The 20,127-nt window shown below is 47.6% G+C and overlaps 1 protein-coding gene across 1 annotated transcript; it reads left to right on the forward strand.

The window, feature by feature from the left end:
* The first annotated feature begins 708 nt into the window (after nt 1-708).
* LOC135192945 (uncharacterized) lies at nt 709-9,066 on the forward strand. Its single transcript, XM_064176332.1, has 5 exons — nt 709-1,053; nt 3,675-3,873; nt 3,930-5,008; nt 5,887-6,091; nt 8,555-9,066. Exons 1-5 carry the CDS (start codon nt 709-711, stop codon nt 9,064-9,066), a joined length of 2,340 nt encoding a protein of 779 aa, XP_064032402.1.
* Nucleotides 9,067-20,127: the final 11,061 nt, after the last annotated feature.

Genomic DNA, 20,127 nt, shown 5'->3' on the forward strand with positions numbered 1-20,127 from the left:
GGAGGCTACATTGTATGCTCAAGCTGCAGCACATGGAAACCGCGTGCAGCTGGGGCCATTAAATCATTTAGGAGGAGGGGTGGCCCACCTGGTACTTGCTGCTGTGGAGGGTGTTGCTGCAGATACTCACAGACTGGCCCTGGCTCGGTGATTATGAGCAGCCCAGGGGGCCAGGTAGCCCCTGCCCCGAGTGCATCTCCGCCCAAACTCCACCCCAGGTCCCGCCCAGAGCCCAACTCCCACAGACAAGCAGCCCTGTCTGTCTGGCCCCTGCCACCAAGCAATGCACAAAAACACTAACCACAAGCCCTTTACCAGACACAGACCCAGGGCAAGGAACCAGTACCCCCCAGCAATGTGCATCAACTAGCAATGGATCTGATAATAGAGTTACAGTTATGAGCTCTATGCCCAGAAAGGAAATCAGACAAACAAGGCAGGAACATGCTAGGGCAAACAGGCAATCTCTTTTAGCCTGTTTTTTTGAGCTGCTGGGATGGAGGAGCAGAAACTGTAGACTTAGATCAAAGGCAGGCTAAGCAGTTGGGGTCCTTGTTGAGGGACGGGGGTGTAGATAAAGAGCTGGGGAGGCTGGCTGGCACTCACATACTTTGGGCCAGACTCCTCACAGCTGTGAGATACAGGTGCCCCTCCAAGGATGACATGATCTTCCATCCCCTTAAGTATACAAATATGGAACAGGGTATCATGTACGTGAGGCAAATGGCTGTACAGGAGATAATCTATACAGGTGGCCAGATGCCTCTGGACCCTGGTGATGTCTGCATGAAGCCAGCCCTCTTAAAGAAACTGACCCAGTGTGCCCCTTCCACATACACACACACACTGGGAGCACTGCTGTTGGGCAGAGACCCCAACAATCTTCCAACGATCAGGGAATTTGTTAATGATGTGAGGCAGTACGAAGACAGTGTCTCCAGAAAGGCCCTGATCTCAGCTGTGGAAACCCTTACCCAAGAGAAGCATGAGCTGAAGGCCTCTGTCTCTGAATTGCAGAAGGCAGAGGATGATTACTCCTCACCTTCTGAATGGGTACAGGTCTCAGCTTTTAGGAACACACACTGCCATACCTGCTGTGAAGGGGTTCATCTGGGTTTTGGGGGAATGATATATGAGGCCGAATTTCACAGTATAACAGTATTAACAAGGTTGGAAGAGACCTCATAGATCATCGAGTCCAACCCTTTACCCTGACCCCATCCCCCAGTTCAACCGAACCACAGCCTGGTTTGGCAAGAGAGCAGGACCGAGGCTAGCTCAGCTGAAACGCGCTTTCTCGAAGCCTTTTCTCTCCTCCATTTTGAGGCTCTCTCGATCTGAGGAGCCCAGAGGGAGGCAGGGAGCGGAAGGCAGGGAGCGGCAGGCAGGCGCTAAGTGCTCGCAGGAAGGTGAGTCAGAGGGCAGTGCCTGGTGAGAGGCAGATTTAAACGAGGAGCTAGCTGCTGTCTCTGCTGAGTGCAGCGCAGCACGCGACGCTGGGAAAAAAACAAACAAACCCACCACACCTAACAACTCGCAGCGGACCTTCAGGAAAGCCAGACATGGTTTGAACTAGGTCCAAGCTGTATAATACTTGTAAAACTGTGGGCACCCAAACAGAGCCCACCTGTAGTAATGCAGGCGTCCAGACGACTGGATGTGACGAGTGCTGGAGCCTGGCACTCGAAGTCGAGGGAGACACAGGCGCTGGCTGCATTAGGTGTGAGCAGATTAATAGTCTGCTTAACCTGGTGGCTGAACTCAAGGGAGAGGTGGAACGCCTGAAGGCTGAAAGTGAATGTGAATGTAAAAGAGAGCACCATGCTCTGCAGTCCCCCTTGCCAGAGGGAGACGAACAGAGCAACCAAGGAGAATGGATGCAGGTGCCTGCCAGAAGGGGCAAGAGAAAACCCTTCCAGCCATCTTCACATCCCCAGCTGCCCTTACACAACAGATATAGGGCACTAGAGGTTGAGGATGAGGTGATCCTGGAGCCGGCAGAAGCATCACCGGCTGGGAGGGCAACTGAGACAAATCAGTTGCCCCCTCGCATCAGAACAAGTACCCAGAAGAAAAAAAGGAGGGTAATTGTTATCGGTGACTCCCTTCTGAAGGGAACAGAGGGCCCCATATGCCAGCCAGACCCCTTCCACAGGGAGGTCTGCTTCCTCCCTGGAGCCCGGGTCAGGGATGTTACCAGGAGGCTGCCTACTGTAGTGCAGCCCTCTGATTACTATCCCTTATTAGTTATACAGGCAGGGAATGATGAGATTAATAATAGAGGGCTAAAAGCTACCAAAAGGGACTTTAAGACACTGGGGAAAGCAGTTGAGGGAGCAGGGGCACAGGTAATCTTTTTATCTATACCCTTAGTTACAGGCTGGAATACAGAAAAGAATAGGAAAGCGTAATTGATGAACAAGTGGCTCAGAGGTTGGTGCCTTCAACATAACTTTGGATTCTTTGATCTTGGGGAACTTCATCTTGCCACAGGTCTGCAGTCAGCAAATGGGATACAACTGACACAAAAGGGGAGAAGGACCCTGGCACATAAGCTGGCTGGGCTTATTAAGAGGGCTTTAAACTAGAATGGAAGGGGGAGGGGGTTAAACATGACAGCACCAGAGATAAATCAAAGGGAATTGAGGATGGTAGGTTAGAGCTAGGGGTAAAAGCAGCAGCCCAGCTGAAGTGCATGTACACTAATGCACGCAGTATGGGTAACAAACAAGAGGAGCTGGAAGCTCTGGTGCTGGAGGAAAACTATGATATTGTCGCCATCATTGAAACGTGGTGGGATGGCTCACATGATTGGAGTGCTGTAATCAATGGCTACAGACTCTTCAGGAGAGACAGGCAAGGAAGAAAGGGTGGGGGAGTGGCGCTGTATATTAGGGATGCTCTGGATGTCATGGAGGTGGAAATCAAGGATGATCAAGTTGAGTCATTATGGGTGAGACTTATGGCGAAGGCCAACAAGGCTGATATCCTGGTTGGAGTCTGTTACAGACCACCCAACCAGGAAGAAGAGGTTGATTTATTGCCCTTTAAGCAACTGGAGGCTGCCTCAAGATCACCTGCCCTTGTTCTGGTGGGCAACTTTAAACTACCAGACATCTGCTGGGACTTAAACACTGCAGAGAAGAAGCAGTCTAGAAGGTTTCTGCAATGTGTGGAAGACAACTTCCTATCCCAGCTGTTACGTGAGCCTACCAGGGGGGCAGCCCTGCTTGACCTGCTGCTCACAAATAGAGAGGGGCTGGTAGGGGATGTGGTGGTTGGAGGCTGCCTGGGGTCCAGTGACCATGAAATTATAGAGTTTTCAATCCATGGAGAAACCAGGAGGGGCATCAACAGAACCTCCACACTGGACTTCCGAAGGGCAGACTTCAGCCTATTTAAGCAACTAATTCAGAAAGTTCCTTGGGAAATAGCCCTTGAAAACAAAGGGGTCCAGGAAGGTTGGACCTGCTTCAAGAAAGAACTCCTGAAGGCACAGGAGCAGCTGTGCCATTGAGCCGGAAGACGAGCCGACGAGGGAGGCAGCCAGGCTGGATGGGCAGGGAGCTGCTGAAGGAATTAAAGATTAAAAAGAGAGTGTATCACCTTTGAAAAGAGGGGAGGTGTCCCAGGAGAAGTTCAAGGAAGTTGTTAGGTCTTGTAGAGGAAAAATTAGAGAGGCAAAAGCCCACTTGGAGCTCAGGCTGGCCACGGCTGTGAAGGAAAATAAAAAGTGTTTCTTTAAATATATGAATGGCAAGAGAAGGGCCAAGGACAACCTTCATTCCTTGTTAGATAGAGAGGGGAACATAGTGACAAAGGATGAGGAAAAGGCAGAGGTGCTTAACACCTTCTTTGCCTCAATCTTCACTAGTGGGACAGGTTGTCTCCAGGACAGCTGGACTCCTGAAGTGGTGAATGGAGTCAAGGACCAGTACAGTCCCCCTCTGATCCATGTGAAGCAGTAAGGGACCTGCTGCGTCATTTGGATCCTCACAAGTCCATGGGACCGGATGAGATCCACCCTAGGGTGCTGAGAGAGCTGGCAGCTGAGCTGGCCAAGCCACTCTCCATCATTTATCAGCAGTCCTGGCTCACTGGAGAGGTCCCTGAAGACTGGCAGCTGGCCAATGTGATTCCCATACACAAGAAGGGTCGTAAGGAGGAGCCAGAAAACTACAGACCTGTCAGCCTGACCTCAGTGCCAGGCAAGGTCATGGAACAGGTCATCTTGGGTGCCATCACAAAGCACCCACAGGATAGCCAAGGGATCAGGCCCAGACAGCATGGGTTTAGGAAGGGCAGGTCCTGCCTCACCAACCTGATCTCCTTTTATGATCAGGTTACCCGCCTGGTGAATGTGGGGAAGGCTGTGGATGTATTCTACTTGGACTTCAGCAAAGCCTTTGACACTGTCTGCCACAAGAAGCTCCTAGCCAAGCTGGCAGCTCATGATTTGGACAGATTCACTCTGTGCTGGATCAAGAACTGGCTGGATGGCAGAGCTCAGAGAGTGGTGGTGAATGGTGCCACATCCAGTTGGCAGCCAGTCACTAATGGTGTTCCCCAAGGATCAGTGCTGGGCCCAGTCCTGTTCAATATCTTTATTGATGATCTGGACGAGGGGATCGAGTCCAGCATCAGTAAGTTTGCAGATGACACCAAGCTGGGAGCAGGTGTTGATCTGTTGGAAGGTAGGAGAGCCCTGCAGAGGGACCTGGACAGGCTGGATGGGTGGGCAGAGACCAACAGGATGAGATTTAACAAGGCCAAGTGCAGGGTTCTGCACTTTGGCCACAACAACCCCAAGCAGCACTATAGACTGGGGACTGAGTGGCTGGAGAGCAGTCAGGAGGAAAGGGACCTGGGGGTACTGATAGATAGTAAGCTGAAGATGAGTCAGCAGTGTGCCCAGGTGGCCAAGAGAGCCAATGGCATCCTGGCCTGTATCAGGAGCAGTGTGGCCAGTAGGTCAAGGGAGGTTATTCTTCCCCTGTACTCAGCACTGGTCAGGCCACACCTTGAGTCCTGTGTCCAGTTCTGGGCCCCTCAATTCAAGAAAGATGTTGAGGTGCTGGAACATGTCCAGAGAAGTGCAACGAAGCTGGTGAGGGGCCTGGAGCACAAATCCTATGAGGAGAGGTTGAGGGAGCTGGACCTGTTTAGCCTGGAGAAGAGAAGGCTCAGGGGTGATCTTATTACTGTCTACAACTACCTGAAAGGGCATTGTAACCAGGTGGCGGGTGGCCTCTTCTCCCAGGTAACCAGCAATAGAACAAGGGGACACAGTCTTAAGTTGTGCCAGGGTAGGTATAGGCTGGATGTTAGGAAGAAGTTCTTCACAGAGAGAGTGATTTCCCATTGGAATGGGCTGCCCAGGGAGGTGGTGGAGGCACCGTCCCTGGGGGTCTTCAAGAAAGGACTGGATGAGGCACTTAGTGGCATGGTCTAGTTGATTGGTTAGGGCTGGATGCTAGGTTGGACTGGATGATCTTGGAGGTCTCTTCCAACCTGGTTGATTCTATGACTTCTATTCTATGACTTCTAAGAGGCAACTTGCCCTGAACTCCTTCCTCCTTACTGTTGAAAACTGAGGTGAAGAAGGCATTCAGGACCTCAGCCTTTTCCTCATCGTCAGTTATAGCGTTCCCTTCCTGGTCCAGTAAGGAGTGGTGGCCCTTCTTGCCCTTCTTTTTAGAATTTATAAATTTATAAAAGTGCTTTTTATTATCTTTCATGGAAGTGGCCAGCCTAAGTTCTATCTGGGCCTTAGCCTCTCTAATTTTTCTCCTACATAATCTGGCTACCTACTTAAACACATCAGGAGAAGTCTTCCCCTCCTTCCAAAGGTGATATACCCTCTTTTTTTTCCCCCAATTCCTTCAGGATCTGTTTACTCATCCAGGCTGGTCACCTTCCCTGCCCGCTCATCTTTCGGCGCATGGGAACTGCCAGCTCCTGTGCCTTCAGGAGCTCCTGTTTAAAGTAGGTCCAACCATCCTGGACCCCTTTTTTCTCAAGGACTGCTGCCCAGGGGACTTTGGATATAAGTTTCTTGAGGAAACTGAAGTTTGCCCTCCGAAAGTCCAAGGTGTGGGTTCTGTTATAGTTCCTCCCTATCTCCCTGCATATTGAAAGCTCTCTCATGATCACTACACCCCAGGCAGCCTCCCACTGTCACATCTCCCACCAGCCCTTCTCTGTTGGAGAGCAGCAGGTCAAGCTGAGCTTGACTCCTAGTAGGCTCACTCAACAGCTGGGTCATGAAGCTGTCCTCCATGTGCTCTAGAAATCTCCTGGCCTGTCTCCTCTCTGCTGAATTAAGTTCCCAGGCTAAAGTCACCCACAAGGACAAGATCTGATGATCTTGAGACAGCCTCCAGCTGTTTGTAAAATATCTCATCTGTTTCCTTGTCCACTTGTACCATCCCCAACCACTATGTAATTTAGGTTTGTCGTGCAAGATTATGAAAACAGTTGGGATATATTTACAGGGATTGGATTATTAAATTGAAATACCAAATTATCAACAACTATAGACAGAGAGAAAGATTCCCTTAGGCTTAATGCCTCTTAACAATTATACTGTTTACCCCACAAGGGCTGAAACTCTGTCTGCTCTTAAGACAGAGGTAACTTATATTACAAAGGAATTAAAGCTTGCTTAGATGTGTGGCTCTTAAGTATTAGTCATTAATCACCCTCCCGGGAATGTGTCACAGTGTGTGCCCATTATTCGTGTCTTGGTGAAGTTGGAATCTGTCCCAGCTTGCAGGAAAATGATAAGGTGTTCCCAGTCTCTGGGGTAAACAGGATTTCTCTAACCTTCTCTCCTGGGGTGAAGTGGTCTCTGCCTTGGTGCTGCTGCTTCTGGATGCCATGTGTCCAGAGATGATCAGCTGGCAGGATTTCCAAGTGCAGGAGAAGCATTTGTCTGTGTAGCTTCTGACAATCAGTCTCACAGCTAGCAGGCTGTGTTTGTAGATTAGCAGACAGTCTGAAGGTCTGCTGGGCCTAGAATTTTCCAGGCTTACAGGACAGCTGGCAAGCAGTCTGTGCTGGGCAAGCAGGGTCTGCCGGGCTGTAGGGAGACTTGAGCTCCGTAGACAAATGCAAGATAGCAAGCCAGTATGTATGGCTGCTCTACGCTTAAGCAGGGGGCTCTCGGCTCCCCATATATGTACCAAATGCATGCGTGCATGCACTCTGCTTCTCAAAGGGTTCACAAACAGCTTAACTGCGCCTTGAGATCAATGCAAGAATTCTGAGCCTCAGTAATGTTTTCAAGAGAGTAAGTCCTGACTCTGTGTCTCGGCCATGCAAGCAGGTCTGTGCTGCTATGTGGATCAGAGAGCTGAGCTTGGTCCTCTAAGTCTGAACGCTCTGAATGCTCTGAATGCTCTGAATGCTCTGAACACGTGGTGCACCTTTGCACCCCTCTTTATAGACTCTGAGCCTAGATTCGTGGCTCATTTGGCCATCTAAAGTGACCAATCAGGCTGGCAGCAAGCCAAACCTTACCTTAATAGGCAGTCGCTGTTTGCCTGGACCCTCCCAATTAGGGGATCACCTGGGCAGACCCCAGGGGTACACAGACTGGGCCTGTGTTTGTTATACAACCTATTTACTGCCATGGGTCCTGGCAGAAAAACATATCTGGGCATGTAGAGGCATAGAGAGGCCTCAGTTTTGGGGCTGCTGCCCCTCCACCACAGTCCGGTACCCCCAAATATGGAGAGGGGTCAGGCGGATCCCCACCCTAGGCACATGAGCTTAAAAAACATGTTTACTTCAACCTTCAAGCAGGCAACCCAGACTCAAAGGCACCAGTTCTATTGTCCCCCTTTGTCCCTCTTAACTTGTTTTGCTCAAACTTAGGCAAGGCAACACCTTTTGAGGGCATAAGTCTGGACATGAGTAGATCTGTAAACGTGGTCATTTGGGGCCTGTGCAACCCTCCACCACAGTACCCCTCCTCCTCCCCATAGGAGACCAGTCCAAAGCAGACAAGGAACATCTAGGGATTCACTGTGTGAACATGGGGAGAACATGGACAAATGCAATGGCCAGCCCACCTCAGCTCTATGGGCCAGAGTGAGAGAACTGCAGGGGGCAAACACAGGGAATAACTCCTCCAGAAGAGAGGTTGCTCCAGTGTCCTGCAGGCAGCCCTCTTGCCCAAGTGGTGATCAGGCCCGTAACTCAGGTCCATGTGCTTCCTGTGGTCACAGTTCCCAGCATTAGAGGTGCCCTGTCTCCAGCCAGGCGGAGAATAGGGATAACAGAGTATATTGGGATGTGTTTGTGAAATGGCCTGGCACTTCTGAAGCCAAGAAGTATTGAGCTTTGGTAGACACCGGTGCCTAATGCACTCTGATACCCTCCAGCCATAGGAGGACAGAAACCATTACCATCTCAGGAGTCACAGGAGGGTCTCAAGAACTAACTGTGCTGCAGGCTGAGATAAGCCTCACAGGGAATGTGTGAGAGAAGCACAACATAGTAACTGGCCCTGATGTACCTTGCATCCTGGGGATCAACTTTCTGTGGGAAGGGTATTTCAAAGACCCAAAAGGGAGCAAGTGGGCATTTGGTATAACAGCTGTAGAGACTGCCGTTAAAGAGCTGCTGTCTATCATACCTGGCTTGCCAGATAACCCTTCCATGGTTGGTACTCACAAGGTAGAGGATGCCAAGTTACCCATTGCTTCTTGTGTAGTTCATCGTAGGCAATACCGCACCAACAGAGACTCCCTGCTGCCCATATGGCAGCTGATTCATCGCCTGGAGCAGCAGCTTGTCATCAGCAAGAGCCACTCACCCTTCAACAGCCCAATACGGCCAGTGCAGAAGGAGAATGGGGAATGGAGATTGACTGTGGACTTCAGAGGCCTGAATGAAGTGATTCCTCCAATCAGCATAGCTGTGCCTGACATGCTGGAGCTCCAGTATGGACTGGAATCAAAGGAGGCCAAATGGTATGCAACAACTGACATTGCTAATGCCTTTGTCTCCATCCCCATTGCAGAGGAATGTAGACCTCAGTTTGCCTTCACCTGGAGATGAGTCCACTACCACTGGAACAGACTGCCTCAAGGGTGGAAGCACAGCCCTACAATCTGCCACAGCATCATCCAGACTGCACTGGAGAAGGGTGGAGCTCCTGAACACCTGCAATTCATCGATGACATCATTCTATAGGGTGAGACAGCAGAGGAGGTCTTCGAGAAGGGTGAGAAGGTCATTAATATCCTGTTGGATGCTGGTTTTGCCATTAAGAGGAGCAAAGTGAAAGGGCCTGCCAGAGAGATCCAGTTTCTGGAAGTTCGCTGGCAGGATGGCCGACGCCACATCCCTATGGATGTGGTGAATAAAGTGGCCACTATGGCGGAACCCACTAACCAGAAGGAGACACAATCCTTCCTGGGGTTTGTGGGCTCTTGGAAGATGCACATTCCCAGGCACAGCCAAATTGTGAAACCCCTCTTTGACATTACATGAAAGAAAAATAACTTTGAGTGGGGATCTGAACAACAGGTGGCACTCAATCAGATCAAATGAGAGGTGGTCCGTGCCATGGCCTTGGGACCAGTTTGAACCAGCCCAGAGATTAAGAACATTCTCTACACAGCAGCTGGTGAGAACGGTCCTAGCTGGAGTTTATGGAAGAGGGCTCCTGATGAAACACTAGGCTGCCCACTCGGGTTCTGGAGCAAGGTGTACAAAGGCTCAGAGGCCAATTATACCCCCACAGAGAAGGAAATCCTAGCTGCCTATGAGGGAGTTAGAGACACTTCTGAGGTGACTGGGACGGAGTCACCACTCCTTTTAGCTCCAAGGCTTCCAATTCTGACTTGGATGTTTAGAAGGGAAAGGTTCAACTCCACACCATGCCACAGGTGCCACTTGGAGTAAGTGGATGGCTCTAATAACTCAGAGAGCTAGGATGGGGACCCTCTGTTGTAGAGGGACTGTAGGCCCAAACACAGGGTTATTTATGCCTTGCCCTGCCTGGACATGTCTCTCTGCCTGCACCAGGGGTAAACGAGCACAAAAGGGCACAACAGACCTGGTGCCATAAAGTCAGTTGCCCAGGACACCTGATTGTGTAAGTCCCCACACGCCCAGCTCGTGCCTGCCTAGTGCTAGGCCCACGTGATTCCCATATTTGGAGGCTAGGCTTGTGGCTTTTGTCTAGTGTGGTAAGGTTTGGCTGACTGTCATTCTAGTGGCCAATGAGATTATTTATTCTCGGCCCACATTTAATAAATAGGGCTACACAGGCTTACTTGCTTGCTCCCCCACATTGCTTGCTTGCCTGCCTGCATATATACTTGCAGAGCTCACTTATGCCTGCCTTTATATGATTATCTAGTGTGAACCATTGCCACAAGTTGTCAGGAGCAGAGCCACTTGTCTGCATTCGATTGGCCTGAGTAGCCAGTGTTGGACCCATGCTCAGACTGTACGGCATGCCTCTGCACCTGAGATCCTGCCTACGTATTCCTGGAGAGAGCACCCAGAAGAAATCAGCAGCACAAGGTCAGAGACTGTCATTTCCCCTGAAACTGGAGGATTCCATCCTCAAAGTCCACAGGCAGACACCAGGCATAGACTGTGACGTAGCTCTGGAGGGTGATTACTAATTAATCAGAATTGTGAATAAATTAATGCCTCTGTAATTTCTATTGCCTCCTGCCAGTTTTCAGCCCACTCTGCTGAGCATATAATATAAAGATACCAAGCGGCATTAAGTTGCGGGGTAAAATAATCTCTCTGTTAATAGTTTGAATGTACGCTAGTTGTTATAATAGTTAATGTTTGATATATATTCCCATAATGTCTTCATAACCATGTAGAACAAATATTAATACTGAAGTTCAGTGGTTGGGGGTGGTGAAAGTTGAAAATTTTGAAGTTAATAAATATATATATTTTTATAAATATCCTCTCACATTAATTTCTCCCCTCTGCTGCAATTGGCGTATGTGGCAGAATACCCTTCCACGACACCTTTGAGTGCCCAGCCATTGTGGAAGTCATCACACACTGGCCAGAGGGCACTGACTTTGAAAAACCATCAGAAAAGGAGCAAGTTACCTGTGCCAAGGAAGCCCCCCCACCATACAGTGACCTTCCAGATGGGGAAAAGGGATATGCTCTGTTCACAGATGGATCCTGCCATCTTGTAGGCAGCAAGTGGAGATGGTAGGCTGCCATCTGGAACCCTACACACAGAGTTTCAGAGACAAAAGATAGAGAAGGCAAATCCGGACAATATGCTGAGGTAAAAGCCATCCAGCTGGCCCTGGACATTGCAGAACGAGAACAGTGGCCAATGCTATACACCTACACTGACTCATGGATGGTAGCAAATGCCTTATGAGGGTGACTGAAGGAATGGAAGCAAAATGACTGGCAGAGAAAGAGGAAGCCTATTTGGGCTGGTGACCTCTGGCAAGACATTTCTGCACACCTGGACAAGCTACCAGTTAAAATCAGACACAATATTGCTCACAGCCCCAAGAGCAGAGCCACTGAAGAACAACCACCAAGCTGACCTGGCTGCCCACATCTCCCAAATAGACCTGGACTGGAATCACAAAGGTGAACTGTTCCTAGTTCAGTGGGCGTATGACTCTTCTGGCCACAAAGGAAGAGATGCCACATACCAGTAGGCCCAAGACAGGTCCGTGGACATACCCATGGATGCCATGGCCCAGGTTATCCATGACTGCGACGTCTCTGCTGCCATAAAGCAAGCTAAGCACATGAAGCCTTTGTGGCACAGGGGACAGTCGTCAAAATCCAAGTATGGGGAGGCCTAGCAGATCAATTACATCACTCTGCCTTGGTCTTGCAGTGGCAAACAGTATGTGCCAACCATGGCGGAGGGAAGCACAGGGTGGCTGGAAACCTACCCAGTACCTCATGCTACTGCCCGTAACACCATTCTGGGTCTGCAGAGCCACATCCTGTGGAGACACGGTACCCCAGAGAGAACTGAGTCAGACAATGGGTCGCATTTCAAGAACAACCTCATAAGCAACTGGGCAACCCACAAGCTGCAGGGAAGGTTGAGGATCACAATGGCCTCCTGAAAATCACCCTGAAAGCTATGGGAGGTGGAACTTTCATAAACTGGGAGAAACATCTTGCAGAAGCCACCTGGCTGGTGAACAGCTAGGGATCAGTCAACAGCCTTGGTCCTGCTCAGTCTGTCCTACTGCCCATAGTTGAGGGAGATGGAGTTCCTGTAGTCTGTGAAAGAAGTCTACTGGGGAAAACTGTGTGGGTTGTTCCTGCTTCTGGAGGCAAACCTATCAAGGGAGTACTATCTGCAGAGAGTCCTGGTCATACATAGTGAGTAATGCTTGAAACTGGTACTATTGGGTGTGTTCCACAGAGAAACCTCACTTTAGCTGAAAAAGTCTAAATCTCAGAGTTGGTTCCATGTAATCTTATATCATAGTTGTATCATAGTTGTGTAATAATTGGATTATAGCTCATAAGCAGTTATAAGTTGTTTTTCTAGTTACACCCTCACCACAACACATCCAAGAGAATCCACACCACGAAAGCGGCAATCCAGAGGAATTCTACAGCATCACATCACAACATGGTATCCAACAGAACCTACAGCACACAAGCAGCGATCCAGAGGAGTTCTACATCATCACAATGAGATGTCCAACAGAACCCTGCACCTAGTTTTTTTCACTGATGCCTTGCAGTGAAAGTCTGTTCCTGATTTTTCCCTCCAGAGGATGTATACAACCACCTCACCTACAACTGTTTCTCTGATGGCCTACAGCAATAGACTGTTCCTGATGTTTTTCTTCCAGAGAGAAATTACTTTTTTCCCCGAGTTTCCTGCAAAAACTGTTTCTGTTTCCGTGATACTTCTTCCACGTTCCTGTCCTGCTCACACCTTACCTCACCAATCCGCACTGGAGAAGCACATTGCCTTGGGATACAGCCAGGGACCAAGAAGGACTTTAAGAATTCTTAATACATGGACACATTTTCCTGTCTTTGAAAAGGACACTGTTTGCAGGAAGGTGGAAATGGTCTAACCAAAGGGTGGAATGTATAGGGTTAACCCTCCAGGGGGAGTAACCTTGAACCTGACCCTAGGTGGTCTTGACCCCTCCCCAGGGGTGGGTCTGAACACCACCAGGTGATGGTTAGCCCACTCTCCCTTCCTGTCTAATGATCCATAAAAACAGGGGGATTTCCTGTTTCTCTCTCTGCCCCCTGCATACCGGGATCACCATCCTGTTCCTGGTTCTCTTTGTTTTTACCACGTGGCCATCACCCATGAGGTGGACAAAGCCATCACCACCAGAATTGGGTTGTATTTATACATTTTTGTATTTGCTTTCCCTTCCCTATTCCTTTTGTAACTTCCCAACTTCAGATACCTTTTAAAGTTATTGTTAAAACTTTTCTCCTTTTCTTTTGGGAAAGATGGGGGAAGAGGGAAGGTCACTCTATAAAATTGTTATTGTTTCTATCAAATTTATTTTCAGCCTCTGGAAATTTAAATTAGAACCGAGACAGTAGCACCCACTTTTACACTATAGGCTAATGTCTTATAAGATGACCAACTAATATTTTGTACCTCAATTGTTAGGAACAATGAAATAATTAGGATCACATTTTAAATTCTGATTTCATATACCTTCTAGGAAGCATCATTTTTTGTCATACTTTCTTCAGTTATTCAATTAGTAGCATAACTTTGGAATATATAAGTGTGTATATGTATATATATATATATGGATAATTGAAGGGTGGACGTCTGTTGTCTCAGGCTAGAAGCCCATTGTTATTTCCTTGTTAAGACACTGTGTGACTATTGCATCATCTGCATTGTTTGCAGGAGCAGATGGAGGTCAGTGGTAGTGTGACCCTCAAACTACACCAGTGGCAGTAGCAGCAGCTGGAATTTGCTCAGATGGCTGAAAGAGCTGAGAGTGCCAAATCATGAGAGGTACTTCCATGTGTACTGTACACAGACTTCTGATAGCAGCTTCTGTAACTTGCTGTCATCTACATATGGGAAGCAAGATCAAATCATGTTAACTTACTACTCAGCTTTTTCTGTGCTAGCCCATTGTAGACCAGGTCTTGGTCAAGTGCAGGGTGTCTGACAGGGAGTCTCCTGGCTGTTGTGCTAAGTTCAGACTATTTAATTACCTGTTTTCTATAATGGTTAATGAAATCAGTGGAGTACCTGTTACACAAAAGATGCTGAGGCAAACAAATCTTTACTCAGGTGCCTCCTTGTTGATGACACATATCAATTCTAAATATAAAGGAAAAGCAAAAACAAACAAGCAAAACAAAAAAATAAGTAGCTGAAAGAGATAAATTTCACAGTGACAACGAAGGAAAAGTATAGCTGGTGATGAGACTAAAGATGGGTTTTACCAGACATTTTTCTAATACTGTATGATTTTAACTGGGACCCACTCAATTAAGGTATTCCTGCTAATAATGATATCAATGTGGATTACAGTATGCTTAGCATGTATGACCATTATGTGCTGATTGACTGCTATGTTGCTATTCACTGTCCTTTGAGTTTCTGTAATGTTAACTAAACTCTGCAAAGCAGGAGACAGGAAAAGAGAAGAAACAAAGGACTGATGCTCATGACCATGATATTTACTCTGAGTGAGAACCTAACATTGAGCAATAGGGGGTTTGCAGCTGACAGAACAGCATGAGAACAACACATGAGAAGAACTGCACAGGAACAAAGTCTATACATAAAGGTAAGCAATGACAGAATGTGCAGTTAACTAAGGGAATAATGGACAGGAATGGATCAAAATTGCGTGAGAAAATGCCATAGCATCTTAATGATATGTGACCTTAAAAAACGCAAATTTTATTTGTGGTAGGTGCCATGGGTTGAGTTGAATCTGCTGATGAATATATTCAATACTGTGCTGCCATCATGCCAGCTTTAAAATTAAAGTGATGGCTAGAGCAAAGTATCGCATGGCTTGAAGTTCAGATTGTAACATGAGACAACTCATGTTCCAATTGTGGCTTCCAGTTTCTGGGTTTTGGGGCTCTTCCACTGGACTGTCTGCTGTGTGTTTGGGTGGGGACAAATGTTTCATTGTTGGCTTCTGCTTCTTATTCTGCATTTTGCTGCAATATTTTTGAAAATATGAAAAGGTAACTGTGCATCATATCAGCTCATTAAATTTCTTATCTCAACACAGATTTTTATTCCTGCCACTTTTCCTTCTGTCTATGAGACAGCAGTAGAATTTGTGAGAACAGGATGTCTTCACCCAGAATAGGACAGTCAGTATATATTCTGCTCAGACTATTTTCATAACAATGAAGGTCTCTTCTCCCTTTGGAAAAATGCCTCATATAAGTGAACTAATACACTGCATATTTTTTCTTAAAAAAAGCCTTAATATGTTGTTCCTTTTAAAGTCTCACAGAATCACATGAATGGTAGGGGCTAAAAGAGCCTCTGGAGATCATCTAGTCCAGCCCTACTGCAAGAGCAGCATCGCTTAGATCAAGTTACACATGTCCAGGTGTGTTTTGAGAATGTCCAGAGAAGGAGACTCCACAACCTCTCTGAGCAGCCTGCTCCTGTGCTCTGTCACTCCTCTATGTAAAGAAGTTTTTCATTAAGTTCAAGCGAAACCTCCTGTACTCTAGGTTGTACACACTGCCTCTTCTCCTTCCACTGGCTACCATTAAAATAGCCCAGCACCACCCTCATGGCCTCCACACTGTAGGTATTTAAATGAATTGATAAGATCCCCTCTAATTGTTTCCTTTTGCAGGCTAAAGAGCCCCAGATATTTTGGCTTCCCACCACAAGAGATACTTTGTTCCTTTAATATTTTCGTAGACCTTGATTTAGTTGGATATTAATTGGCTGAGGCAGAAATTATAAAAATGGAATTGTTTTTCATTTCTTGATAACCCTACCCCCAAACTATACACAGAACTAGTTAAGGTTTATTTACGGGCTCTAATTTGTTCAGGAAATCTTCACAAGGATGCTTATAGGCAAATTAATGATCTAGGGTAAGTCAGAAAATGGAAAATGCTAAGTTACAGCACAGCTTTACCCCACTTATATATTAGCCTGAGCAGAGAATCTAAAGGGAACAGCTTTTACTTAAGGAAATGAGGTAGGAATTTAGCAATGATCCCTTGACGAATTTCTCTTCTGGTAGCCTCTGAAACTGCAAGTTATATCCACATAGCATTAAGTCCGGTTGTCACAGGCAGAAATTTCATGAGGCAAAGATTTGTGGAGTGACGCTACCTCAGCAGCACAGGGGAAAGCCAAACTGCTAACTTCTTCCCCAGCTCGGGGCAGCAAGCAAAGCAGAAAGTCAGGACACAGTGTGCTCCAAGAGAAGCCAGATCTGGATGCTACTGGAGGCTCTCACAAATGGACCTTAGGACCTGGAGAGAGCTTGCAGTCTTGTGGACATGTGGCACAAACTGTGGAAGAGTAGGAATGCACAGGACTGTGCAAAAAAAGAGGAGCCATGCAAAAGTGGGAGCCATTCAAAAGCAGGAATGATCCAAAAGTGGGAACTCTCCAAAACAGGAACTCTGAGGGGCAGGAAATCTGTGCATTTTTCCTCACTCTAGTTATGATTTTTCCTAGACAAATGCATCTTGCCATACATACTGAGAGTGCAGAATCCAGCCAATCACCATCCGATTCCAGCTTGGACTTTCCCATGAGTCAGTACATGTGTGGAAAAGGTACCTTTTGCTTTTCCCTCTTCAAGCTCGCAGGGTGGGGGGAAAGCAGTTTTTCACACCTTCTTCCCCTACTCAAACCTCCAGAGGTGGAGGTGAGAAGAAGGACTTTGAAATGCCCCACAGCAGATGTCCAGTGGACTCTTTCCAGTAGTTCCCTATATCTCTTGAACAGGGGAGCCCAGAACTGGACACGATACTCTAGGTGCAGCCTCACCAGGGTACAGGGGGAGAAGAACTTCCTTCTGTCTGCTGGCCACACTCTTTTAGTGCACCCCAGAATTCCACCAGCTTTCTTTGCCACAGGGATATATTGCTAGCTTATGGTTAACTGCTTGTCCACTAGCATTCCCAGGTCATTCTCTGCAGACCTGATTTCCAGCAGGTCATTCCCTAGGCTGTACTGATACATGGGTCTATTCCTCTTCAGGAGCAGGACTCCATATTTACCTTTTAACTTCAAGATGTTCACTTCTACTCAACTCTGCAGCCTATTCAGGTCTTGTTGAATTGAAGTACAGCCTTCTCATGTGTAAGATCATAGAATCATAGAATCAACCAGGCTGGAAGAGATCTCCAAGATCATCCCGTTCAACCTAGCACCCAGCTCTTTCCAGTCAACTAGACCATGGCACTAAGTGCCTCATCCAGTCTTTTTTCAAACACTTCCAGGAACGGCGACTCCACCACCTCCCTGGGCAGTCTATCCCAAAAGCAAATCACACTCTCTGTGAAGAACTTCCTCCTAACATCCAGCCTATACCTCCCCTGGCACAACTTGAGACTGTGTCCCCTTGTTCTGTTGCTGGTTGCCTGGGAGAAGAGACCAACCCCCACGTGGATATAGCCTCCCTTTAGATGGTTGCAGGCAGCAATGAGGTTACTCCTGTGTCTCCTCTTCTCCAGGCTAAACAGCTCCAGCTCCCTCAGCCTCTCCTCACAGGGTTTATGTTCCAGGCCGCTTACCAGCTTCATCACCCTTCTCTGGACATGTTCCAGTATCTCAACATATGTCACTTGAATTGAAAGCCCAGAACTGGGCAGAGTACTCAAGGTGTGGCCTGACCAGTGCTGAGTACAGGGGAAGAATAATCTCCCTTGTCCTACTGGCCACACTGTTCCTGATGCAGGCCAGGATGCCATTGGCTCTCTTGGCCACCTGGGCACACTGCTGACTCATCTTCATTGTACTAGCTACCAGTACCCCAGGTTGCTTTCTTCCTGACTGCTCTCCAACCACTCTGTCCCCAGCATGTAGTGCTGCCTGGGGTTGTTATGGCCAAAGTGTATGATCCTGCACATGGCCTTGTTAAATCTCATTCTATTGGCCTCTGCCCACCCATCCAGCCTGTCTAGGTCCCTCTGCAGGGCTCTCCCACCTTGCAACAGATCCACACCTGCTCCTAGCTTGGTGTTATCTGCAAATTTACTGAAGATGGACTCAATGCCCTCATCTGGATCATCAGTAAAGATATTGAACAGGACTGGGCCCAGCACTGATCCTTGGGGAACACCACTAGTGACTGGCTGCCAACTGGATGTGGCACCATTCACCACCACTCTCTGGGCCTGGCCCTGAAGCCAGTTCTTCACCCATATCAGAGTGAATCTGTCCAAGCCACGAGCTGCCAGCTTTGCCAGGAGCTTGTTGTGGCAGATGGTGTCAAAGGCCTTGCTGAAGTCCAGGTGGACTACACCCACAGCCTTCCCCACATTCACCAGACTGGTGACCTGATCATAAAAGGAGATCAGGTAGGTGAGGCAGGACCTGCACTTCCTAAATCCATGCTGTCTAGGCCTGATCCCTTGGCCATCCTGTACGTGCTTTGTGATGGCACTCAAGACAGCCTGTTTGTCTCGATTCTAATTTAAATTCCCAGAGACTCAAATAAATTTGATAGAAGTGTTATGAAGGGGCAAGTTGAATCTGAGTTTGGGGTGAAATACAATGAGGACAATTCAAAAGTTATTAAATAATTATTTAATATATACAAAGAGTAATTCCCCAAACTTATTTACAACTATCCACAGAAATTCTTGGATGTGGTTAGAAGAACTATTTTACAGAATGTCTCTATACAATGGAATTTTGAAAGGTTTTAGAAATGTCTCTGATGGAGAATCTGAAGGCTTAACTCACCGCTTATGAGGTTAACCAAATTCTTTAGCAACTTGAATAAAGAATTCAGAATATTCACTAGTCCTCAGTCTTAATGTCTGTGTTCTAAAACATATGCAGGAAAATATTCAGTAGAAGTCCTGTGGTGAATTCCATGTGGGCTGCGATGTGGCTCGGCTGCTGGCACAGCAGGCTGAGGTGGCAGGTGAGCGAGGAATGAATGAATGAACAAGCACGCAAGCACCTTATTCACCTGTTTACCTCCTTTTATAGGACAATGGCTGAGGCTAATGGTCTCTTTGGCCACACTATCACCCAATCACCATTGGCAATCACCCAAACATACCCAAAAAAGGAAGAAACCATAAGCTGTTCTCCAAAAATGGGGGGGTCCATACGCCTTGCATGTGAAAGGGGTATGGGTCTTATGAAACCCCTCTTATGTGACCACACTAAACCAGACTAGGTTGTCTGGGTTTCTTTTGTCCTGTTTTCCCTCCTCTGGCTGCAAGGCAGACAGGCAGGCGAACATGTCCAGAAAAGACAGGACATTCTCAAGCCCATTTTATGACCTTAGGGACTCTCCACCACAAGAACCAAGTAACAACTTATAGAGTGCCCTTCCCTCTTCCCCCTTCTTTCCCAAAAGAAAGGATTTAGATGTAGAGAGAGAAAATGTAACCATACTCAAATTAATAAATCTGACTTGATTTGGAAGTTTTAAAAAAGAAAAGTTTAACAATAAATTACAAAGGTATCTGAGGTAGGGAAATTACAAAGGTATAAGGAAGGGAAAACAAGATACAAAATGTGTAAATACAACCTGATTTTTATGGCAATGTTTTGTCCATCTTGTGGGTGATGGCCATGTGGTAAAACAAAGAGAACCAGGAACAAGATGATGACGCTGGTAAGCAGGATGCAGGGAGTGCAGAGAGAGTGAAACGGGAAGTCCCCCTGATTTTATAGACCTTTAGACAGGAAGGGGGAGTGGGCTAACCTTCACCTGGTAGTGTTCAGACCCACCCCTGGGGAGGGGTCAAGACCACCTAGGGTCAGGTTCAAGGTTACTCCCCCTGGAGGGTTAACCCTGCACACTGTTCCACGACCCTGTCTGGCGCTGATGTCAGGCTGACAGGTCTGTAGTTTTCCGGTTCCTCCTTCTGGTTCTTCTTGTGGATGGGCACCACATTGGCCAGATTCCAGTATTCGGGGACCTCTCCAGTGAGCCAGGACTGTTG

This window comes from Pogoniulus pusillus, chromosome Z, assembly GCF_015220805.1.
Source record: "Pogoniulus pusillus isolate bPogPus1 chromosome Z, bPogPus1.pri, whole genome shotgun sequence".
Taxonomy (NCBI): Eukaryota; Metazoa; Chordata; class Aves; order Piciformes; family Lybiidae; genus Pogoniulus; species Pogoniulus pusillus.